Consider the following 25,164-nt stretch of genomic DNA (forward strand, 5'->3'; position numbering starts at 1 on the left):
CCCCTCCTCCCCCCCCCTCCGTCCCCTGACACACACCATGGTAACTCAAGACAAACATGGGGAATAGATTTGCTTGCTTCTCACAGAAAAAGTCTGTTACTATATGTATTTTTGTGCTTTGTGTAGATGCTTATGGTATACATAGGGTGGGTGGGGGGAGGGAATGGAGGTTAAATAAATACCATTTATTTTGTCTTTGTTCATAGGTGACCGATACTGGTGTGATACAGGGCATGGCCAAGGTGGCTAAACTGTTGGTTGATCATAAGGCAGATGTCAATGTACAAGACTCGACTGGCTGGTGAGCAACACTTCTTTTTTTTCTTTTGTCTCCTCCTCCCCCTCCTCCTCCTCCTTCTCCTCCTCCTTTTCCTCATTCTTCTCCTCCTCCTCCTTCACCTCCCCCTTGCTATTGCTCAGGGGTAGTCCACTTTTGTGACAAATTAAATTATCAGGGGGTTGGTAAAATGTATATTGTCGTGTAATAATGTTTATCTCAGAACCTAAAGGAGAAGAAGGAAAGTAAAAATGATGCCTCCAAATTTGGGAAACGCAAGCATGGCTGTTGTTTCTTAGTTTCTGTCTTTCTTTTGTTCATGCATGATATATTTTGTAACTCTTATAAAAACCCAATATTTCTTCTTCCATAGCACTCCTCTTCACAACGCAGTGCTCAGTTGTAATGAGCCAGTGTTTTCTGTGTTGACCTCATGTGGCCGGGTGGACCTGGAGATAAAGAACTCAGAGGGGCACACAGTGCTCTGGTTGGCCCTGCAGAGACAGGTATAGAGAGAGAAACGATATATTGACACACATGGTTTGATGAGATTTTTTATTGTTCCCATTGCTATTGTTGTTGTCTCAGTGGCTTTTGGCATTGTTGCTGTTACAATTAATTAGTTAATACAGCAGCGTATGAGCTTTTCTTCGCCTTTCAGCGAAATGTGGTATTGTTGAAGGCATATGTCCTTAGTGAAAAGGAGGGGGGGGGGGTGTCTTTGAGAGTGATATGCTACTGGTTTTGTTAAATGCCAGTTGTTCAAGGGATGGAAAGCAGTCTGTGGTTTATCAAAGCTCTCTATCTAACCCCGAAATATCCGTGACTATGAGATTTTTCCAATGCGTACCTATAGAAACTATTCTACACTTTTTAGCATTGCATTTAAATAAAGTTTTGTATGAGAGTCTTTCTTGCAAAGCTTTGCTGTGTCAAATAATTAGTGAGCTTTGAACTGCCGAAACCTTGGTAAAATGTTTTGACCATTTAAGTGATGGTACCCTGAGCTAATAGGACCCATGCACCTGAGCTCTCTCTGAGTTGTCTTCTATTTTTGTTTGTCATTCAGAAGGGTAATGTAGAATGTGTGTGCTCAGATGTACAGGATCTAGAGGATAGTTACACACTTTCCTGAGTTAAGAAAACACAAAGCTGAAAAGGCATTTGTTTGTTTGACAAAGCCTGTCGTAATGAGTTTTTATTTTACTTTTAGGTTTGTGTTGCCTACATAGTTATAATATAGTTCACTACGTAGTTAACTTTGAGTTTAAGTTAATTAAATAGGAGTACATTAAAGAATTTACTCTTATTGTCATTAAGGAAAAGACAAGACAGACAAGCAGACACAAAAGAGGAATAGTGAAGAAGTAAGACCTATTTACTAGTGGTGCACTTGAACCACCCTCAATTAAAAGGGTAGCTCAGACTTTTGTTTTTACCAGGTCAGTCATTTGTGTGTTTTGAGAATCCATATGCTTCTTCCTTCAAATGTTTAAATTACCTTCTTCTTTTTGTTTCAGGCAGAGAGTCCTGTGGAGGAAAATGGGCCCTTGTACGGGGAGAAAACTCTGGCTGCTCAACTGATCACGGCTGGAGCATCGCCAGACGCTGTGGAGCCAGAGACTGGTAACTCTCTGCTTCATCTGGCAGCGCAGCACGGCTACCAAGAGGCGGGCATTTTCCTCGCAGACCACAGAGCTTCGGTGGGGCTGGCAAACTTTAAGGTAAGAGCTTACAGTCCCGTTTGTGTGTCTACATCTCAGGGTGTTGGATTTCAAGGATGTGAAGGGGGCCCAGGGCAGAGGCTCCAGCCCTATGGAGATGAACAATTAATTCTGAGGTCTTGCCTCTTTTATATCTTGTTAAAAATGCTTGCCTCGGCAGGGGCAGAGGAGGCTTTTCTTTTATCTTCCCCAAGAGCTTGAGAAAGAGATTGTTGTTTTGTGTTCTCAAGTTGCTGACAGACCATTTCCCCCATTTGCAATGAAAATATTTTCGTAAACATTTTTCGTAAATCTTAGTATTTAAATCATGTGTCACCTCTTCTTTTATAGGGCATGTAAGAAATTCTTGCTTAAATTTGTGGCCATAAGTATGTGTTTCTGTGTGTTTGAAACACTTTGCGGTCACCTTTGAAAATTATCCGTTTTGTTCACCTGGCATGCGCCAGGCCCGAGAAGTCCGATGCATTCGCTCTCCGGTCTTGGTGACCAGATGAGGTATTTGTACTACTGGCTGTGTGACTGCAAAGTGTTAAGTGGATTGCTTGTGACACTGACGATATCATCTGTCCATTGGCGTCTTGGTTGTCCTCTGCCTCTCATTCTAGCCACTCTTTCTGCTAGCACTGTTTATAGTTGTTTATCATGTCTCATATGTCCAAAATATACCAGTTTGTGTTTTCTGACTGCTTTCAATGGTTGTTTCTGGACTCAATGAAAAATGGGCATTTAATCATTTGACATATGTCTTTTTTTGTCTTTGTCATCTTTCAGTACATCCCTATTGCAAAGGCCTCCATTTTTTTTCTGTTCATTTAGCTGCATCTGATTATTTTGATATCAGTTTTTGCATCGGCATCTGTAGTGTTATTGTAAGGCTCTTCGCTGTTGCTTGCAGAGGGGGTCAGTTGTACTCTTGAGTGTGGAAGTTGTTTTTGTGAGAGTTTGGTGAGTATATTCCATTCAGCCAGAGTTGGCCTCGACTGGCAGTGTCAGAGCAGCCTGCCTCCTACATTATCTAAATTGTGTCAATGGGGGCATAAACTAATTTTATTCAGTACAGTCAATTATTTTTTGCATTGTGTTTATACATCGGTATGTTTTGTTATGCACAGGGCGAGACACCCTTACATTACGCCTGTGAGGAAGGCCTCACAGAATTGGTGCGCATCTTGCTAGAAAAGGGGGCCAATCCCAATGCGCAGACTGTTCGGACCCCGACCTCCACAATCAACATGGCTGCCCTTGGCTACGGGGAAGATGAGAATGCAGAGATTTCCCAACAGACACCGCTCCACCTAGCCTTGACCAAAGGTCATCACTCTGTGGTGCAAGTATTCCTCGATCATAAAGGTAGGAATGACATCTCTGCCGTAAGCTGACAAAACGCTTTTTTATTCACAACAGTTTAGAGTAAAAAGGTTTTTTGTCAATATAACCATTGAAAAATAGAGTGCTTCTGAAATTTGAATTCTGATTTATTTAAAAAAACTAGTCACAGTTTCACTTTGATTTTTCCACACAAATAGGGTAACTAATCAGGCTTTTGATTAAGCGAAAAAACTCAACATTTTGACGCCAAAAGGAAATTTGGCGTGAAATGTCAAAATGGCAGAGTCTTATATTTCTTTATTTTGATTTTTTAAAATGAAAATGGAAAAGGCTCTGTAATGTAATTTATGGGAAGGTGAACAACCGATATGAAAATAACATAATGCCAGGATTTGATAAGTACTTTGAACTGAAACATACTGTTGCTTATTGCCTGGCTGCAGTACCCTGTTTTGAACTGCCATTAACATGTCTTGCTCAAGCAAACACCCCAGCCAATTGGTGTCTAATAGCAGTTTCAATAACATTCAGTTTTTTTCTTTACCAAAGGTTGTCACTCTTTGATACAGGGCTTTATTTGATCTTATTATGGGGTCGTATATCTGTATTCTAGTTTAAATGGGTACATGGTTTTTTTTCATTCTAAAAAAATCCTGATCTTTTCCTGCTGCAAGCCACAACACTTGGATTTTGAGTCTTTCTTGATCATAAAGGGGGCATGGAAGAAGTTACACATGTCTTTCACTCAAAGTTTCAAATGCTTTCAGTTTGTGCTCCCAAAATAGTTCTGCCTTTCATTAAAATCATAGATGTGGGACAGAAACTGCAGCACGTTTCAGGATGGGAACATTTTACATACTTTCAGTTTCTCAATTTTAGAAATGTGATTTTTTCCCCTCCGCTGAAGTAAAGATTTGTGGTCAGAAACTTTTCAATGGTCATTTGTGATTTTGATGTTAATTTACATTTTTTAGCTTTCTTGACTTTCACATCTTGAAAGTACCCAAAGCACTTTGTAAAGAGATGGTTAAAAAATTTTTTTTACTCAAGTACCATCCAGAATGCTGACTTCAAACAAATTAATGCACTGTTCTTTGGGTCCCATTTCTGTTTCAGTCTGTAGGTGTATCTCGCCTTTTCACTGTTTGGCAGTTATCATGCTTCTCTTTACTCAAACCAAAACACAGCTGTTTTTGTCAACTGGGACAAATGCACTTTATATTATTGTTTTTATCAGTTTTTATCTCTTCAGGCAAATAAACTGTTGTCTTTCATCAATCTTAATGTATCAACTTTTTCTGTTTTCACCTGATGGATGGTTGGCGGGTGCTCTGGTGTTGTTTGCTCCTTCTTTCCTATCAACAACTATCATCCTTATGGCCTTATCTCTCTTCCTCTTTTTTATGTTTGTTACTCCTTTGCAACACCTCTAACCTTCTGCACGTATATGACCTAATTGTGTTGCAAGTGTTGTAAAACTCCTACTAAAGCATAAAACTAATTTCTTCACCAGCCCAGTTGTCCAAGTCTGGGGCGACGGGTACGAAGGTACTGCCCAACTTCAACGTGAAGGACTCGCGAGGTCAGACGGTGCTGGCTCTCTCTCTGTGGAACAACATGCATGACATGGCGGACAAACTCCTGGCCTGTGGGGCCAACATCAACGAGAAGAACTCCGCTGGGATGACGCTGTTACACCAGGTACATATTTGAGGGGCAAACTTGAAGAGGAGGGTTGGTTTTGAGCACGCTGTTGGTTGGTCCCGCTTCTTTATTCTTACTTTGCTGTTTTTGTCTGTTTGTGTTGCTTTCTCCCAAGCATTAAATGGTCAGTGTGTCTATATACTTTTCTTTTAATTTTTACCGCTGATATGAATTTGAAGAAAAAAAAAATTAAGACTGAGTTTAGAAATAAGAACTTTTCTTGCTTAGGCATCAGTACCCTGCACAACCTTCTAAATGGCATTGGAGAATGGGAAGTTCTTTGACATTATTTTGACAATATGAAGCATCATTGTAAAAGAATTGCTGCTTCTGAGTTTAGCAAGGTGGGGGTTGCCTGGTTTCAGGGGTTAAATTTGGGAGAAAATGACCTCCAGTTTGTGACTTCCATGCTTTAAAGTCCTAGGAAACTGCAAATTTACATTTTTTGTGCCTATAATCAATGTTTTTCCATAAAATCCACAAATAAAAGTATTTTCGAATGGACATACAAGGTGAACCAAAAGAAAAAAAATAAAAATTTCCAACAGGCAGAAAAATGCCGATTTCTTGGATTTAATTATTTTGACGAGCGCCCGATTTCACCACGATGCCTCACATATGTAGATATGGAATGTGCACATGATAGTTGACTGAGCCAAAAGTCTGCAACACTGTATGTCCTGGAGAGGGGAGCTGTAATGGTAGTTTGGAAAGAAAAGGTTTGGCAAGGAAGTTGTTGTAAAGACACATGAATCTCCTGGGCGATATACAACTATAGATAAGTTCAACTGACATCTTTGGTGTAGTGGTTAGGTGCTTCACCATCACTTGCAGAAGACCCTAGTTGAAATATTCCAATGTGGAGAGAATCTTTATTGAGCATCTCGGTCGTTCTGCTGGGATGATGTATCCCTCTCAGCACCACTCCTTTGAACTCCATAGTGTTTTATTTGCAAAGAAATGTAGAGTTAGATAATGAAAGGGGTCCGCCGTGAGAGTGGACTTTAAGATGATGTGAGATACAGGACTAATATTTGCATCTGCTGGATTAATAGTTAAATCCTTTCCTTTTACTATTGACAGAATAATGTTAGTCTGTTCTATGGATAGCTTTATTATCGTTTACAATTATTGTAAATAATATGTTTGCTTACTTCTGTTTTCAGGCCATAGAAGCTCAAGATGCACCAAGTGCCCTGTTTCTGATGGATCACTTGGCAGATCTGGAATCAATGTACGCATTTGTTTGTTGATGTGTTGTGTGATTGTTTTTATGTTTTTGTTCAGTATGAGAGAGACACGAGACAGTTTTTCAGCATATTCATAAAGGTGACTGACTGGTCAGTAAAACTTTCTTTGTATGGTTGACAGTGAAATTAGAATGTCACCTGGTTTAAAAAAAAATAATTTTGTTAATGGTGATGGAAATCTTGGATTAGTTGATGAGAAAAGTAAATGTAGACATCAATGGGTTATAATAGTTATATCAAGAGTATTTCACCTGACGTCAGCACTTATTTTATCCCTTTGAGCCATCTCATGATTTTTCCTCAACGGTAAGCTTGACTAGAATAAGAATAGATTACTACATTATGGAACTATAGCTTTGATCTCAGCTTTCAGAATATACTTTCAGTAAGCATGAAAGAATATGCTCTCTTGAAGGCTGCTTGAACAGAAGCTGAATGAACAGGTGCCATTGACATGGAGTCTTAAGTGGAAAGGATTAAGTGATGTATTGTGTGTGTATGGGTGTGCACATGCTTGTGTGTGAGTGTGTGTGTATGAGAGAGAGACACAGAGAGAGACACAGAGAGAGAGAAAAAAGCACCAAAACAGTGTGCCAGCTTCTGGACAGTAAAGATCAATCTTATCTTGTCTCTTCCCCAGCTCTCCTGACAAGCAGACAGTTCTGCAGCACGCCATCAGCAGACACTTGCCGGTGGTGGTCAGTGCGCTGTGTGAGCGAGGTGTCAACATGGACACCCTGGACGAGCAGGGAGACTGTCCACTGTGGCAGGCCTTGGACTCTGGACAGGAGGAGATAGCCCACACTCTGGTCAGTGCTCAGGCATTAAAGTGATATAGAACATTAGTCTTAGAAATTACAGTGAAGTCCTTTTGTCTTTGGGCTGGTGATAAAGTACTTAAGTTTCAGGCTGACAGTAAAGTATCTTAGTCTTGGATTGATGATAATATATTGCAGTTGTCAGATGATGAAGTACTTTAACTCTTTCGGTACGGTTTACTGATATATCGCTGTCTTTCCTTACGCCTTATATAACTATGTGCTGATTTATCTAGGCACAAAAAGAGTTTATCTTGGAATTATTTTCTGGGACTGGTATCCTACCTTGTGGGGCATATAGTTGGACTCTCCTGTGCAAGTCGTAAATTTCAAATATCCATCTGATGGCTATTTTTTTCTGTTTGTTTTTCTTTATCCAAGTTCTTAGAGACTATTGTAATACTTCTCTTTAAGATGGAGAAGACATAGTCTGAAGCCTGTCTTGAAGCATTACAAGGACACAGTGCTTCAGCCTGGCCCCATTCTTTGTTCTGCCTCTATTCCTGAATCTTAGCTTTGTCCTCAGAATAGGATGTAAGCTCTTTCTTTCCTTCTCTTTGGAGTATTTTCTTCCGATTTTGAAATGTGTACATTTGGTACCTTTTGTACTTTTTAGGTAAAGCATGGCTGTGATGTGAACTTGTGGTCTCAGAGTCCTGTTGGATGCTTCCAGACTCTACTTCACAGAGCTCTGGATCAGAACAATGAGGCTATAGCCAGCTTCCTTATTCGCAGGTAAGCTGTCTGTTGTGTGTACACATGTCGCCAAAGTACCAGTTCCCAGTTATTCACTATTCTGTGGGGGTTTTTTGAGTGGAAGATGAAAAGATTTGGGAATTATCCATCTCCTTTGTTCTTCTGTCATGTTTTTTTGCGTGCACTAAATGACTGTTGTTACGTCAATGTGCATCTCTTTACTCAAACAATTAAGCATCATATATTGAAGCTGTATAAGCTGGACATTTATGCAGTGTTTTTTTGCAAAAATGGTTTTGTAAGTGGTTTTGTGTATATTTTGAAGTCTGTGGTTAAATTAAGTGTTTCTGTGTTGACTTATGAATTAATGGTTTGTAAAAGTAAGTGTCTGTTCTAGAATGAAATGAGCAAGAATGATAGTTTTTATTGGACAGACCCATATGTGGGTGCCATAGTCTGCACCAGCTTTCTGTCAGATGTGCGTTTACAATGAATGAGAGATAGATGGAATCAACATTGTGAATTTGTGGCTTGTACATGCTTTTCAAAGTCATGAAATATAATGAAGGAGATGTTTGGGAGTTTTTTTTTGTTTTGTTTTTTAATTTGCTAATATTAAGTTTTTTGCTCCTTGGCTTTTGTTGTAGTTTGTTTGTTCCTTCATAGTTGTCTGTGATGCAACAGTTAGGCTCTTTGTCTTTCATGTAGAAGATATGTGTTTGATTCCTAAGTTGGGTAGATATTTTATTGAATATCTCTGTCTTTAGTATCTTATATCTGTAGTTTCCCTCACAGTCTGGGTAGTCCTGGACTGGTAGGATGGAAGCAAGCCGCTTCCTGAATCATCTAAATTGTGGGGTTGTGGGCATAAGATATTCACCCATCATTCACGATCATGGACATAAGACATTCACAATCATTTACAATTGTGGACGAAAGATATTCACAATAATTTACAATCCTGGGCATAAGATATTCACAACCATTTCTGATCATTGATGTACAATATTCAATCATTTTTTATCATTGATGTAAGATATTCACAATTGTTCATGATCATTGGTGTGAGATACTCACAATCATTTATGATCATTAGTGAAAGACATTCTCTATCATTTATGATCATTGGTGTAACATATTCACAATTTATTATTTACAATCATAACATGACCCTCTTTGCAGTAAATGTTGCTGTTCTAAAAGTTATTTGTCTTTGTCTGTTCAGTGGATGTGACAAGAACTGTCCCCGTCGGCCTGGGCCTAATGGTGAGGGTGCTGAGGAAGGCAGGTAAGAGCTGACTGAACAAGAGTGCAAACGTTACTTTGCCGTACCTTTTTCTCTCCTCTTCCTTCTCCATTCCCCTTTCCTTCTCTTCCTCTTCACCTTCTTTTCCTTCTTTTCCTTCTCGTTCTCCTTCTCATCTTCCTCCTCCTTTGCTCCTTCTTTTTCTCTCTTTCATTTCCATCTTCTTTCTCTTTTTTCTCTTTCTCCTTGTTCTCCGTTTATTTCTCCTTCTCTTTCTCTTTTTCTTCTCTTTCTCCTTCTTTCCCCTGCCCCACACCCCCTCCCCCATCTCCAAGAAAAGTGTTTAAGAGACTTCAACACCTGTTGAAAGTTGAAGGAGAGTTAGGCTTCAACAATCAGTTGTTGTTCCTTTATAAAGAACACTGCTTATATGAAAGGGGCGGGGGTGCTTCCTTATGTCTTTGTAAACTTAGGATCAAACCAAGTGCTCTGAGCGGGTGGTTGGCGAGTGCTCTGGTGTCGTTTGCTTCTTTTTTCTTACAAACATCTGTTGTCTTGATCTCTCCTCCTCCTTTTTTGTGATTGTTACTTTCTTCTAACACCCCTAATCTTTGGCACTTATATGTGTCACAACGTGATGGAATCAGGGGCTCGTCAATTTCTGGGCATATAGGGTTATTGGTATCATCTTAAAGCTGTTTTTTTTTACTTCCTTTTTGTTGAAAAATATCCAACTATGTTGAATAAAAGTCGAAATATTTGTGATTGAAGGAGGTCAGGGTCACCTGGTTTCAGAGGTTAAAAATTGCGAGAAAATGGACGTCAAAGTTTGGTAACTTCCATAGCCTGAGTGTCTTTGGAAACTGAAAATGTACTTTTTTTGTGCCTTAAATCTATGTTTTTCAGTAAAATCCACACTAAAATGTGATTTTAGATTATGAACATAAAAGGTGTTCAGAGAAAAAAAGAAAATTATTTAAAAATTGCCCATCGGCCCAAAAAATGCAGATTTCTTTGATTTAATTTTTTTGACAAGCGCCTGATTTCACCACGATGCTTCAAATATGATCTTTTTGTGTTGCATGTGCCGTAAAATTCTAACTAAGACTAAACAAGTACTCTGTCATGAAAGACAAGCATGTTACCTCATGACCAAGGTGCCCCTCCATCGTGGCCAATGTATTTCTTGTATGATTGACACCTTGTAATGATTTTTTTTCCTTACTATACTCTCTGTCTGCTCTTTATTGAAGAAACAAAACAAAACAGCCTTAACAATACCAGTGGTTACCTCTATTCATTGATGTATAAATTGCAGATGGCGCTATTTTTAGGCGGTGACAGTTCATGTGTTCTAAGAGTAGAAGAAAAGATTTTTTGTTTTCCTAATATGGATCAACACACTGTGTAAGAAAAGAACAAGACATCCGTGATGGTATCAGCGGTGATGATTTCTCAGTGGGCAGTTTTTAAAGAGTGGCTTCTCTATCTTAAGTAGAATCTTTGATGTGCAGATGGTTGAACGGTGTCACTGGTTGGTCCTACTTCTTTTCCTTCCCTCTGTCATTGCTGTCTGTCTGTATGTCTGTCTTGTGTTTTTCCTTCAGTAAATGCCAGTTATAGTGTCAGTGCGCTGATCTTTTTATAAATAACGAAACTCTGGTGTTCCAACTATTTCAGTGATGGTCAGACGCCTTTGCACATGGCTTGTGCCTGGGGACTTGAGATGGTGGTGCAGTGCCTCATGGAGCACAGTGCAGATGTCAACGCGCAGGTAAAACAAACACCAGGGGCTTACAGTTCGCAGACAAGGAACAAAAATAAAAATGGTCTTGGATAATGATGATGATGATGATTTTGATAATAATTATAATAGTCGTAATAATGATAGTGATATTACAATAGGATCGTTATTTATAATATATCGCATTTATATGGTATATATCCCAACTTGAAAAAAGACTCCATGCCCTTTACAATTTATTTTTACCATGATGAACATGACAACATTCCGAGACATTGTCAGATTTCTGGGAAGCTTTCGGTTCTCTAACATTAATGTACAGACTTTCACTGTCTTCAGTCAAACAGTCATTGTCACCTCGGTAGAGTTTTTGAAATTTGTGTAAACTGCTGGGACACAATGTCAGGCCCAGACTAGGATTCGATCTGATGACTTTATGGTCATGAGTGCAGCAGCCTAACTACTAGACTAAAGGCACAAGGACTGGATAGGTCAAGGTTGTGCTAGTTTGAAAACTGGTCTTCCAGAGTCATGGTTTAGTGTGATCGGCTGCTTCTGTCAACATATTTTTACTTTCAAAGGAAGTAAGTTGTTGCGTTGCAGTGACCTAAATTTGAATTATTGGAAACGTCCTGTGTAGCCAGGAAATGGGATTAAGGTCTTGCTACATACTGGATTGATTCTTGTTTGAAATTTAGCGCATGCAGTTGACGTATCGCTATCTCAAAATTACAAAGTTGTACCTGCTCAGTACTTAGTTGTTAAGAATTCTGGCGTCAAAATATTTTGAGTTTCACATCATATCAAGCTTTTTCGAATGTAAGTCTGAATATTTTGATAATGACTCTGAAAAATCGTTCAATTTCGATAGAGCAGATAGAACATTTGGTTTCTGACCTAATAGTCTTAATAACTCAAAACGGCCAAAAATGTCAGATAAAACTTTGTAATGCTGAGATAGCAGTATTGAACTCTGGTTGTTCCTGTACCAAAGTCTTTTCATTCTATCCTGTCAGGACGCGGAGGGTAAGACACCCGTGCACATTGCCATAGAGAACCAGTTCCCAGTGGTCATCTCCCTTCTCCTGTCTCACCCTGGCCTGGACCTGAAGGCCCGGGACAAGCGGGGTCACTCCCCCTTTGCGGCCGCCATGTTGACCAAAGACAACAAAGCCGCTCAGGCTATTCTCAGCCGGGAACCAACGGCTGCAGAACAGGTAGGTTGTGCTGAAAGATGCCAGTTCTGTGTAAAAATAATTTTAATAGTGATTCACTTTTTTTATTCCAGTGGTGAAATTTAGTGTAGTATGGCTTACCTACATGCGTACATAAATATGTATTTACATGAATATATAAAAACATACAATAATTCATCAATTTATTTGAGGCATCGGGGGTTAAATTAGGCGCTCGTCGAAATATTGAAATTAAAGAAGCGCATTTTTCTGGTCATTTGACTATTTTCTTTGAATTTTCTTTTATTGGCTCAATACCGTTTATGTCCATTTAAAAACACATTCTGTGTAGATTTTACTGAAAAACCATTGAAGGTACAAAAAGCATAAATTTGCTGTTTCTAAGGCCAAGTATGCTTTGTAAGTCACCAAGCTTAAGCAGCCATTTTCGCACTAATTTTGCCTCGAAACCAGGCGACCCCCACCTCCTTCAACCGCAAAAGTCTCAACTTTTATTTAAGATAGATGGGTACTTTGAACATAAAAAACAAGAGTAATGAACCAGCTCTAAGGTGATACAAATAACTCTTCATGCCTTAAAATTGACAAGCGTTTGACTCCACCCCGTCATTACCATATTAGGATACACAATATCACACCAATACAGACAATCAGCACGCCAGTCACTACTGTTCAGCACCCTGTTTATGAGCTAGTGTTAATGGCCCCCGTGTGATCACAAGTCCTAATTAAATGTATTGTCACTGACATTGTGAGCCTGATCTTGTCAACCACTTGTCCACTGGAGCACAGACACTCCGCCATCAAGCGGACAGATCTAACAAGATTTGTACAAACACAGTCTTGTTCAGTCTTTGCTGTCTGAATAGAGCTCTTTGATAATGAGTAATTTGATTGTGCATGGAGCAACTGATAAATAGTTTTGTGTCTATTATGTTCAAATGCTGTTCCACCAAGATATAATGTGGTAGGTATGTCTAGATGTGCAAATTCTGTCGCACCAAAGATAGTATTAATTACAAAAAAATTATCGTGAAGTGTTTTTATGCTCATGGACAGAGTCTATATTATTCAAAAGGCGGGTGGCTTTGACTGTGGCTGCCAGGGCAAAATGGGACAGAATGGGACACAGCATCCCAGCAGACAGACAGACAGACAGAGATACTCGATATAAAAAAACTTTCCCCATTTGGGAATCACACCTAATTTCTTCTGCAGGTAACGATGAAGAATCTATCCATTACACCTCGGACGCTGGTGATTTGACTGAATGTACTCCTTCTTTTTCTCTCCCCCCCCCTCCACACACACTCATACTCGCACACACACACACACACAAACACACACACACCCCACACCCCTTCAGGTGGACAACAAGGGGCGTAACTTCCTGCACACGGCCATCACCAAGGCGGACATCGAGAGCGTGTTGTTTTTGCTGAGTGTGCACGCCAATGTGAACTCGCGCTCTCAGGACAGCCAGAACCTGACGCCGCTACACTTGGCTGTGCTGGCCAGCTCTGAGATCATCGTGCGGAACCTGGTGAGAGAGAAGTTCCTAGGCTGTATTGTTGTGACCCAAATTTGAGTTTTTAGAAAAGTGTATTTGGGTTTAAGTTGCTTGGCATTGAAGAGCTTGATCTCCTGCCTAGGATTACTTTATTGGTAGAGTCTTGTTTGTGGGGTAGCACATGCAATACATGATTGGCAGTCATGTTTTTTCAAGGATGCAGTGTACCATATGTAGGGTGGAGAATAGGACTCAGAACCCCCACCATTGCTTGGGTTCTTTCTCTTCAAGCCTGAGCTCAAGTAGATTTCCTTGAAAATTAAGTGCAAGTGGAGATTGTATGTACAGGGGTATGTCACAAATTCAAGAAAGATGCTGTCAATTATCTATGGCTAATAATGTAGGTGTCGCTTCTGGTAGTGACCATCTTACCCTAGCATACTATACCAAACTATTACCACACCACACCACACCACACATCACACTGTTGCATAAGCTACTATCCACGGTTTCAGTCAGAGGCATACCTCAGTAAGACTAGTGTAGTGTGTATTGTTTGAAATTTAGATAATCTCTCTCCCCGCCCCCCTCCCAAGATCTATGAAGCGCGTAATGTTCAACTTTGATTGCGTCCCCCCCTCCCCCACCCCCAGCTTCTGGCTGGAGCATTAGTCAACGAGCGCACCAAGACATGTGAGACAGCTCTCCACCTGGCTGCCGCCAAAGACTGCAGCACTATCTGCTCCATCCTCCTGGACAACAGCGTAGACTTTGACGCTGTGGATGAAAATCTCAATAATGGTCAGTGGAATGAACAAAAAAAATTCTTGATGTGGTGGAGGGGGAATCTTACTAATGTTTGTATCTTTGTGTCTAAGAAAGTTTGTACCGTGCAGCAGGAGGAAGGACATGGACTTATTCATCAGCCAGCTGTCCAGATGTGCTAAGCCCTATTATTTTATTTTTAAAATGTTTTTCTCAAATTGCAGTTTCTTAAGCTTGTGCTCAAGCAAATAGTATGTTGAATGTCAAATTCTAAAAAGTTGAAAAAAGCCGGAAATGATGCATAATGTAATTGTTAACTCATTCAATCGCAGGAGTTTTTCCCTTAATTTTACCCAGAAAACGGTCATTTTTGCACTTATGTAAGGGCCCACCAGTAACAATAATTATCATCCAGTTGCTTTGAAATTTGGAACAAAGTACAACTTAAGATGGATCTTTACTTTAGACATACCAAATTTGAAGCATGCAGCTTTAGTAGTTTTGCTTTGGGGTTTTGTACAAATTTGGCATTTTGGGGGGCTTATTATTTTTTTTCATGGCAAGCCTACATTGATATTCGAATATTATGCTTGTGAGTATCTAGATCTGTGTATTGTATGTAATGTATAATGAAGTCTGTTGAATACTTTCATGAATAAAATAATGTATGTGTGAGAAAGGCAGAGAGAATCGATTACGACACATGCTCAGCTGATTAGTGTGAACAAACATGCTGAAAGTTTCTTCCTGAAAAGCGCGATTTCTTCGTGTGTAATGACAGTAGAAACAAAATTCCAGCTCCCCTCTAGGCTGAATTTGCCGGGGAAATAATAAATTGACCTTATATAAAACTTGAGACCATTTTCCGAAATGAAATAACTAGTATACAGAACAAAACTATAGAACCGAATTATCTTACTCGTGGGATTGAACGCAGGCCACGAGCTTACCAAGATATCTCGGTCACGGGATTGAGTGTCCTGTTCTCTGTGATGAATACTCTTACCAGAGTCTGTGGTGTAACATGTAACGGTTAGGCTCTTCTCCATGGCACACAACAGACACAAGTCACATTTCTATTGGTCAGAGTGGTTTCCTGGAGTATCTACACCTTTCAGCTGGGATGCTGTTTCTCAGGTGCTATCAATATGTGCATAGACCATATACAGTCATTTGTACAAAATGTTATGTTTTTTATGTTTTGTAGAGAATTATGAAATCCTGTCCCAGTTGTAATTTTTCTGCTAAAAGTAAATATATTAAACCCTTTAAATAGCCCTGAAATGTTGTAAAAGGTGATTGGAGGTAGGTCCTTCTTTTTACTATCTCTCTTTTGTTTCTGTCCTCGTCTGCCTTGTCTTTATTTTTCCTCCCCTACTACTAAATGATTGTTATTATGCCAATGTATCTTTCTTTATTCAAACAAACTCAAGCTTGCAACATGCTCATGTTAGTGAAACTAAATTTTATGGGAAGGATTAGATTAAACTATGTGATTTTTAATAAGTTGATTTTAACCGTCAGTGAGTGGTGATTGTCCTGTCTTTGTATGCACCAACATCTGTGGAGGGTGAAAGGGTGATGTTCTTTGCTGTTGCATGCTGAAGTTGTGAGTTCAATTACTATGCGGGGAAGTTTATTTTATTGAGTGTCTCAGTATTCCTTTCTATTGGATTGAAGCAGCCTTGCCCACCATCCTACCAATGTCTAAATAAGTTTTTATTTGCTCTCTCTTCCTCAGCCTTGCATCGTGCTGTGATCAATGGGAATCTGAACACAGTGAAAGTGTTACTCACTGAGTCCACCATTAACGCCGAGGCTGTTAATGCCAAGTGAGTAATTCTCTGCATCATTTGGCTAACGTCCCTTCAAGCAAAGTGATTTTTATACTTTCTCCCATGATTTGATTATTAAGTGGTTTCTTCCACTTGATTATCAGTGACGATCTGTGTATAGTGTATATTGCAGGTTCAGGCCGAAGGGCTAGAACTCAAATGGCTGCTGGATCGGAAAAGTGAAAGTGAAAAGTATATTGGTACATAATGTTTATCTGTGCATATAATTTCAGGTCAACATTGATGGATAGGTATATTTTAGGTTTAACTCTTCATTTCTGTGGGGGGTAAACCCACTATGCCGGGCCCTTTCTTTGGTACTAGATCTAGAAATGACAAAAACGTCACTAAAAGGATATATAAATAAAAACATTAAGCTATTTTGATAGTTCTTCATCTAATGAATGAACTCCTGGTAAAAGTGACCTGTTTTCGACAATTGCTGATAAGTAATTTGATGTAGAAGGTGTCGTAAAAGAATGTGCCCGAACCGCTGTCAGTGACTGGCACAGTGTTTCCGACCGGTCGAGTCGCTAGGAGCGGCTTGTCAGAGATAAAGAGTTAAAATAAAAATGTATGCATATATTTTAGTTGTGTAATAAATATCTACTTGTATACGTCAATAGATTGTGATGCATTGTATGCCTATCTTTCTGAAGTTTACCAGGTGCAGGCTTGTTTGCTGATAACAAAAAGTCTCATTCAGTCAGGAGATAGTATGAAAGTATGTTGGTCATAAAAATGTTCTTGAGCAAACTTCTGTAACCTCCGAGACTGGAGTCTGGTTTTGGTTAGCCCCGTAGACTGTCGTGTAAAAGGAGGATTTTGGACTGAATACGTTAACTGTTTTGCCAGGCAAATTTAGAAAAATTGCCACAGCCCTGTTATACAGGGTGAGAGAAGAATCTTTTTTTTTATTATCTAGCAATACCACACGCCCCGTGCCGACAGTGCGAAAAAGCGGTAGACTCGCCCCAGCCAGGGGTAACCCAAGGAACATGCTTATTTATACCATTGTTTTTTGTGTCAGCCTCATGTATCGTACATCAATACACGCGGGAGAAATTGAAGCATTCACTGAAGAAAAAAGTTTTCCGATATCTTCAACGACAGCCGAGATATTATCGAAGAAAGAGGATTGGTTGGTAGTGAGAGTGAAACCCGCCGAATGGCACTGTGATTTTCCAACTCTCTATATTTGGAAGGTGCGGAACCATCATAAATATTAACCAAACGTCCCCAAATTCGGCAACCAATGAGAAGAAAGGACTTTATTTCTTCCATTTTCTATTTTGTTGCCCTTAAAAACATAAACTCACCAATCTTCAGCTTATTCCATTCATAAATGTGAAAGTTTTGGGCTTTCAATATTCTGGTGCCGTTTGCCTTTCTTTATTTCTCTAGAGGATTTTCTCCAAAATACCCACAATTTCTGACATGTACACAGCCATAACTTTTTTAAATTTATGGACCGATTTTGAACAAGTAAACTGCTTTTTATTTCTGGATTATTGATCTTTTTACCTGGGTTGTTTATAGTTTAGTAGTTCACATCTTTAAAAAAGCTGTGGTATTGCTACAATTTAGCATGTACAGTTTCAAGGGTTTGCTGTCGTCAGTAGAGAGAAATTAACACTTTTTTATACTCAGCTGTGTCAGGTTACACTATTTGGCAATTAAAATGCTGAAGGAAAGACATTTATGTTTGATCCTCTCCATGACATCTTCACTTTGGCAAATAGCAAGCTAAAGTCATCTTTTGCCATGTTTGTTTTTCCTGTTTTTAAACATTTTAACATTTTAAGATTTCACTACTAACCCGAGCCAGCCGTACAGTAAACTGTTGTGAACAAAACCAACTTGTGTTTCGCACGCTCATATGACCTTATGCAGTTGCGAGCGCCGTAAAACCCTGTACTAAACAAACAAACAAACAATTTTCCTGAGCCAAGATGTATTCGTGTGTGATTGGTGGGTGCTCTAGTGTGGTTGACTCCTTCTATCCTGTCAAACATCTATCGTCTTTATCTCTCCTCCTTCTTTTTTGTGTTTTTACTCTTTTGTAACACCTCTAATCTTCGGCTCTTATATGACCTTATTGTGTTGCAAGTGCCGTAAAACTCTTACTTAAAACAAAAACCAGATGTATTCTCAGCTAATTGGACTGTCATGTCAGACAGAGATTCAAGTTTCTCGTTGTGCTCTTGTCAGGGGACAGAATCCGCTGCACATATTGGGTCAGTACGGCAAAGACAACGCAGCAGCCATGTTTGAACTGTTCCGCGACACTATGCCAGAGTACCCCATAGACAGGCCGGACAACGAGGGGAACACAGGTGAGGTCACTCTGCTAGGAGTTTTACAGTAAAGCAGGGACTTTTTCACTCATAGGAATATCACAATGCGGGTGGTTAGCGGGCGCCACCAGTAGGTCTTACTTCTTTACTTCCCTTCTGTTGTTTCTGTCTGTCTGTTTTACTTTTTCACTGTGCTAAATTACCATTGTTGTGTGGATGTGCTTCTCTTTAGTCAAACAAGCAAACTCAAAGGAATGTTACTGTAGAACAGTGATTGTAATGCATGTATTGCTCTGTCCACCCCTCAACATTCTGCCAAGGGCATACCCCCAACTGATACATGGATGATTTTATTACACCCCCCACCCACCCCAGGCAAACTTCGACTGACATCACTCCCCAACTTGATATTGTTTCATATTTATTGTCCTCAAAACTGCCACCCTCCCATGGGGCATTCTTACTTGCACTTCACTTTGATATTGTGATGTATTAATTGCTGCAAAGTCCTCCCCCTGCCCCGCTTTGCTCTACTGATGTAGTGATATATTGCTGGCGGCCGTGATTTTAGTTTGTTCCATCCGAACAGTGACCCTTCCTAGCCCCCCCCCCCCTCCCTTCCAGCATACCTCTAATCATATTGTGATCTATAGCCTCCAGCCCTGACTTTGGTTTGTTCCATCCTGCCAGTGATCCTGTTGGCCTACCTGAACGGTAACGGGAACCTATGCCGTGCCCTGGTCCGCGCGGGAGCCTGTTTAGGCTGTGTCAACAAGCAAGGACTCAGCATCTTCAACGCCCCGGTGGCCACAAAACAGCTGCTTTTCAAGTTATTAGGTGAGCTTTCAGAGGCTGAATTCTGTGGCTGTTTGTCTCTGTCTGTCTGTATGTCTGTGTTTTTGACCATCTGCCTGTATGTTCTGTCTGTCTGTAAATATCTGTTAAACTTTGTGCTTGTCTGTCTGTCTGTTTGACCTTCTGCCTGCTCGTCTATTTGTCTGTCTGTCTGTCTTGTCTTGTTCTCTCTTTTTTCCTTTTTTTGGGGTCAAGATTTAATATGTGTACTGGTATTGAATCTTTGTACTTTCAGATATGCACTGCAAAGATATCATATGCGGGGTGAATTTCTCTTTTTTTCAGATATGGTCTGTAGAGATATAATGATGTGTTTTGAAGTTCTACCCTTTCAGAGATATGCTCTCTAAAGATGTAACGCTAATACATGTATTGATATCACTACTTTCAGATATGCTCTCTAAAGAACCGCCATGGAGCGAGGGAGAGTCTTGTTTAGAATGTTCTGCCAAATTTAATATTAAAACAAGAAAACACCATTGGTGAGTCCTTTTTTTAATGCTTTCCTGCCTACTTTTTCGATATTGCATACATGTTGTAACATGTAAGTTTAAGGTACTGGTATTTTAAACAGTCTGTGGAAAGTGAATGTCATGTCATTGATATCTTGCTACCTCAGAAGTTCAAAGTTTTATCTGCTCAATACGTAGTTTTGAGAAATTTGACATAAAAGATTTTGAGTTGCACAATGTGCCATGCTTTTTCAAATGCAATTCTTGGAATATCTTGATAAAGACTCTGAATATTCCTATGATTTTGATAGAACAGAGAAAATATTTGGTTTTTGACCTCATGTATAGTAACTCAAAGCAGCCCAAAATGTCACTGATAGAACTTTGTAATTCTGAGGTAGCAACATATATGTGTTTGCAGTTGGGCACATCGCAGTGTTCGTTAGTATCATGCTATGCTTTGATGCAAACGACCCCTGTTCCAATCCTCAAATGGAGGGTTTGAACTTGGGTTGTTTAGAAGTTTTCAATTCTCTTTACTTGTTGTGAGCTTGAGCTTGTTGACATTCAATGTCTTGTCTGTTAAATAACCTTAAAGCGTTGAAAGGGATGATAAACCCATACAGTACCCCCCGGGGCAGTGCCACTGTCTGTAGTAGTGTCTTTAGGCCATTCCCAAAGGGGGGACAATTCTCGTTCATGTACAGTAGAATTGTAAATGGGCTGATTCATCATGTCACCTTCTTAACTGTGCCTGATCTACAACAGAGAACTGCTGCTTTTTCTTTCCTAATCCTCACTATTGTCATTTCTGTGTACTTCTTTTGTATGTTTGTCACACTCTTGTGGTCTGCTATTTCCGGGGTGCTTTGATAGTCGAAGCAGACTTTGTGCTGTTGAAGCTAGAGAGGTGAGCAGAGTAAATCTGATTCCCGGTAAAGACTTCTCTGCTGACACTCACCCCTTGGCGCTCATATGACCTTATGCAGTTGTGAGCGCCGTAAAACCCTCTACTATTAAAAAAACAAAAAAAACAACAATACAGTTATCTGAATAAAAAATATCTGCAGTTTTGTGCCAGGGAATTTTTAAAGACTTCATTTACCCTACTCTACTCTGTTCCAGATTTTAAATTACCTTAGTGTTGTTGACAGGGGAGTTATAGTAATGATAGTTACCTATATGTCTAAGTAGTGCATACCCCTGCTCAAAAGTAAGCTCTATAACTTTATTTATTGAAACAGAGTAGGACATTTTTTCACGCAAACAAGCAGACTAATGCTTTTATGTGTTATTGTAGACCTGCGATATGGTAATAAAGGGAGGGGGGAGGGGGGGCGGAGAATTACTCTATGTGTACTTTTACTAATGTTGTATCTTTTTTTTTTTTTCATGGTTTCAGCCGTCACTGTGGACGTTTGCTGTGCTCAAAATGTTCCAGTCGAGATATGCCCATTGTGAAGTTCAACCTGAGCAAGCCAGTGCGAGTGTGTGACGTCTGCTTCGATGTTCTCTCTGTCGGGGGTCAGTTTTAATGAAAAGATGGGTGGCTAGTGTAGGCCTACTTGTTGGTCAGTTGTTCTAGTTCTAGTGGAGAAGTGGGTCTGTCCCAGAGGAGTTCTAGTGGAGATGTGGGTCTGTCCCAGAGGAGTTCTAGTGGAGATGTGGGTCTGTCCCAGAGGAGTTCTAGTGGAGATGTGGGTCTGTCCCAGAGGCAACTTGTCAGCTCTCTACTCTCATCACTATTGTGAGTTTTTAAAAACAAACAACTTGATAAATAACTGTCACAAATTTAAATGAACACAAATATTTTTGTCTAGGTTTTGGATAAGGTTCAAAGGAAGCTGTATGTTATTTCTTTTTTTGTTTTATGAACTCTTGAAGAGTGTGAAAACGTGGGATCTTAAAGACAGAAGAATTAATGAATAAATAGATACTTGCTGGCTTCAATTTGAATTGTATGTTTGTGAAGGAAACACAGAAGTCGCCGTAACTGTGATGTCATTATTGAGATGCTGCAATGAAATTCTGTGGACTGATCACTAACATGTTGTCACATGAGGCAACTGACAGTTGAAATGAAGGGCTCTGTGATAAAGTAGGTCATAAGCAGTATCCAAATTTTTTTTCTTCTTTCCTTTGGCTTGTGAGTTGGATCTATAACTCATAAGTATACGGAAGGTTATTCCACCTTTGTAAGCAGCCAATTCGTTAATCCAGTTTTTCAGCATTACAAACTTACAGATACTTACCTTTGTACTGCCTGGACTCAGTTTTTTCTTCAACAGCGTGCACAGTACACTCTTTCTACGTTTTTCCCCCCAACATTTTTAGATATAAAACATTTTGTCATAAAGCCTTTTCAATATTAAAGACTGTGGTAGAAGTTGTGTGAACTGATATACTTAATAGGCATCTGGTATACTTTACTTTTCTGATCCAGTGGTCATCTCAGTTCTTGCCCTTCGGCCTGTGTATCCAGTATGCAAGGAACATCTGAAAGTTGACATTTAGATGTCTGAGTAGACTCCCCTTACTATTTTTTATAATGCTCTGCGGAAGATTTTTCGCATCGTACGGTGCTCATATTTTATCGTATATTTATCTGTTTTTGCCAGTTAGATAGATTTTGTTGTGTCCTCTCTTTTTTTTTCTTGTAAACTTTGCCCTGCCGCTGAGTTGTGTACAATATTTGAGACTTGTTGGGTCGTAATGTCTGATTGGTTGCTAATATTGTATCATTTTATGTCATGTCACAAATAAAAAAACCCAGGGACTTTTTGTACATTGGGACCTAACAGCACCTTTCGCCTGCACAATGTTTTCCAAATGATAGACATAATTGGTGAATATAATATTGGTGACAATTACGAATTACTCTAAAAATTGAGGGTGCTATAATTGAAATGAACCGTTGCTTTTGATCTTGTAAGATGAGTCTGGTCTGTATGTTTATCTTGCTGTTTGCATCTTGCAGGTAGTTTGTTGTTTTACAATTCTAAGAACTTTGAGTGATTCAGCCGAGTTTGACTATGTGTCTGGAGAGCAAGTCCTAACTTTTTTATAAAGGTTTTATATATATTCGGTATAGTGTGGCTATGCTGCTTGCGTATATTATTTGCTGATGTTTTCATTGTTTTCCAACCTCCCTGGTGCCTGGATATGGCCCGATGTGTGCACGGATTAAGACTGATGATGGGAACTGCTGTGTGTGTGTTCGTGTTTTACTTCCTTTGCCCTCATTAAATTTCTTTACGAGTGTGGAGTTGGTTTGGTGTAATAGTGCATTTGCCCCAGTTTCTAGGAGTTTAGTCGTAGAATATCTTCTAAAGTTGCAGAAGATTTTTTATTTTTTTGGAGGGGGGGGGGGAGGGGGAGAAAATTTTTGTCCTGGCTTTTTGATAATAACTCTGTTCAGTCAGAGACTGGCTTCTCAACTTGCCTGTTGATGTTATATGTATTGCATACAGAAAGCACAACAGATTGTTCAAGTCCCATCAATATACTGGAGAACCAAGTCTTGTGATCTTAAATATCTATGGTGCTGGCAAACTGTACATTAGAACCAAACTAATGTCATTTCAATACATTTATTGTTGAAGTCTTTCCAAATGGAAGACAGGTGTGTCTTAAAAGTTGAAAATGATCATACTCATACTAAACCACCATGAAACCAACTTCTAGGGTCATATCTAGGACGTTTGGAAAAATAATTGATTTTCAGGTCTATTCCATCACCCAACTTCAAGAGATATAGTGTATTATTCATGAAGGCTGGGGATTGAATTTCATCTTGGTCTGTGTGATCAATTTTACTTTCTCCAGTAGTAGTACCTGCTAGTGAACTAGCCCATCAGATAGTGTGCTCACTTATCTATTTTTGTTGTTGCTTGAAAAGTCCTGATTTAAAACAAATTTTCCATTCATGTTGTTTGTCTCGGATGGACAAAGAGAAGCAACCAAGCTATGCTCACTTTGGGAAAATGGCGCAAGTATTCAGAGGAAAGAACAGTGAGAGGGATATAGGTGTATATACAGGCCAAGGTTCTCTTCCTTTTCACAATTTATTGTTACTAAAATAGGTGAGACTCTCAGCTGTACTCTGTTATTGTTGTTTTAGTTATATTCCGAGACACAATGTCCTGACTTCTGTGCTGAAGTGGTTGGGGCTCTTTGACCATCTTCCAGAAGGTATAAGTTTGACTTTCGTGTGGGATAGATGTTGTGCCAAGTATCTTGGGCTTTGTGCTGGGATGTGGGCCCCCACAGACCAGGATAAGCTTGAAAGACAGAGTTGAACAACCTGCTTCCTAAATTATTCAAATTGTGCCGATGGAAGCATAAAATAAAGCGTTGTGCCAATGGAGGCTTAAAGCATATAAATACCATTTCCTAAAAGACATGTGCCAAATATTGATACTGGTTCAATGTTGTTACTGCTGTATTCTTCTTGGAAGAGTTACTTATTGTCGCTGCATCAAGACAAATGAGGAGCTCCGGGTTTGTTTGTTGTTTTTTTTTTACTCGCCTTTAAAAGTTGGATCAAAACAGCGCTACTCATTTTTCTTACGGCAGGGGCGATATGAAAGTTTTTTGTCCTTTCCAAAATCGTGAAAAAGAACAAATTTTAGCCGCACAATTCATTGAAGATATTAAGTTGTTATTTTTAATATAATTTTTTGTCTGATATTTTGACATATTTATACATTTTGTGTACCCCCTTATACATTCCTCATTTTGCCTCATATTCCATTTGTCATGGAAACAGTACTTTGCTTATTGTCAGTATCTATTCTGTGGGTGAAACATTTGAAAGTCTTGTTTTAAGCTATGCTTCATCATACCGTTACTGTTAAAATTACTTTTTACGAAAGTATGCATGCCAAAAACTTGTGGTAGCTCTGGCTTTTTGTAAGTCTGAGAATGTCTGGTATTGTTCTCACCTGTGGTTTTCTTTTAGATCCCTAGATGAAGACAAAGACTGAGTTTTTGAAGAGCCCTGAATATCTTTTTCTTTAACTGTTTCCTTGCAAGAGGGGTTTCCATGGTTGTGGTGGGCCAATGTGTTGTATAGTAAAGTATAGAGATGTGACTGGTTAACGTAAAGGTAGTGTGAGAGTGGCCAAATAAAATTGACATGTTGTGTATTAAAATAAAGTTAGAAGAATAAAGAGCAAGAAAACCCCCTGGGGCGGTGCCACTGACTGTAGTGTCTTTACTTTAGGCCATTCCCAAAGGGGGGACATTTCTCGTTCAAGCACAGTAGAATTGTAAATGGGCTGATTTATTATGTCACGCTCATAACTGTGCCTGATCTACAACAGGGAACTGCTGTTTTTTCTGTCCTAATCCTTACTATTGTCATTTTCCTCTACTTCTTTTGTACGTTTGTTACTCTTGTGACCCGCTATTTCCGGGGTGCCTTGATAGTCGAAGCAGACCTTGTGCTGTTGAAGCTAGAGGTGT

At 39.5% G+C, this 25,164-nt stretch overlaps 1 protein-coding gene across 2 annotated transcripts in view; it reads left to right on the top strand.

Moving 5' to 3' along the window:
- The window catches only part of LOC101854943 (rabankyrin-5), a 36,254-nt gene extending 11,392 nt beyond the window's left edge, over positions 1–24,862 (top strand). Inside the window, exons 9-26 of one of the 2 annotated variants that reach the window (XM_013081216.2) lie at positions 207–301; positions 651–783; positions 1,798–2,001; positions 3,114–3,351; positions 4,844–5,031; positions 6,201–6,268; positions 6,925–7,093; positions 7,719–7,837; positions 9,024–9,086; positions 10,725–10,818; positions 11,805–12,005; positions 13,351–13,527; positions 14,148–14,295; positions 16,001–16,091; positions 18,306–18,430; positions 19,082–19,228; positions 19,584–19,728; positions 21,101–24,862. In XM_013081216.2, the coding sequence (XP_012936670.2) occupies positions 207–301; positions 651–783; positions 1,798–2,001; positions 3,114–3,351; positions 4,844–5,031; positions 6,201–6,268; positions 6,925–7,093; positions 7,719–7,837; positions 9,024–9,086; positions 10,725–10,818; positions 11,805–12,005; positions 13,351–13,527; positions 14,148–14,295; positions 16,001–16,091; positions 18,306–18,430; positions 19,082–19,228; positions 19,584–19,728; positions 21,101–21,233 (2,538 nt within the window). In that variant the 3' untranslated portion in view covers positions 21,234–24,862. The remainder of the gene's footprint in view (positions 1–206; positions 302–650; positions 784–1,797; positions 2,002–3,113; positions 3,352–4,843; positions 5,032–6,200; positions 6,269–6,924; positions 7,094–7,718; positions 7,838–9,023; positions 9,087–10,724; positions 10,819–11,804; positions 12,006–13,350; positions 13,528–14,147; positions 14,296–16,000; positions 16,092–18,305; positions 18,431–19,081; positions 19,229–19,583; positions 19,729–21,100) is intronic. The other variant, XM_005096105.3, reaches the window with a different exon arrangement.
- The last annotated feature ends 302 nt before the right edge of the window (positions 24,863–25,164 follow it).

This window comes from Aplysia californica, unplaced genomic scaffold (genome assembly GCF_000002075.1).
Source record: "Aplysia californica isolate F4 #8 unplaced genomic scaffold, AplCal3.0 scaffold00121, whole genome shotgun sequence".
In the NCBI taxonomy this organism is placed as follows: domain Eukaryota; kingdom Metazoa; phylum Mollusca; class Gastropoda; order Aplysiida; family Aplysiidae; genus Aplysia; species Aplysia californica.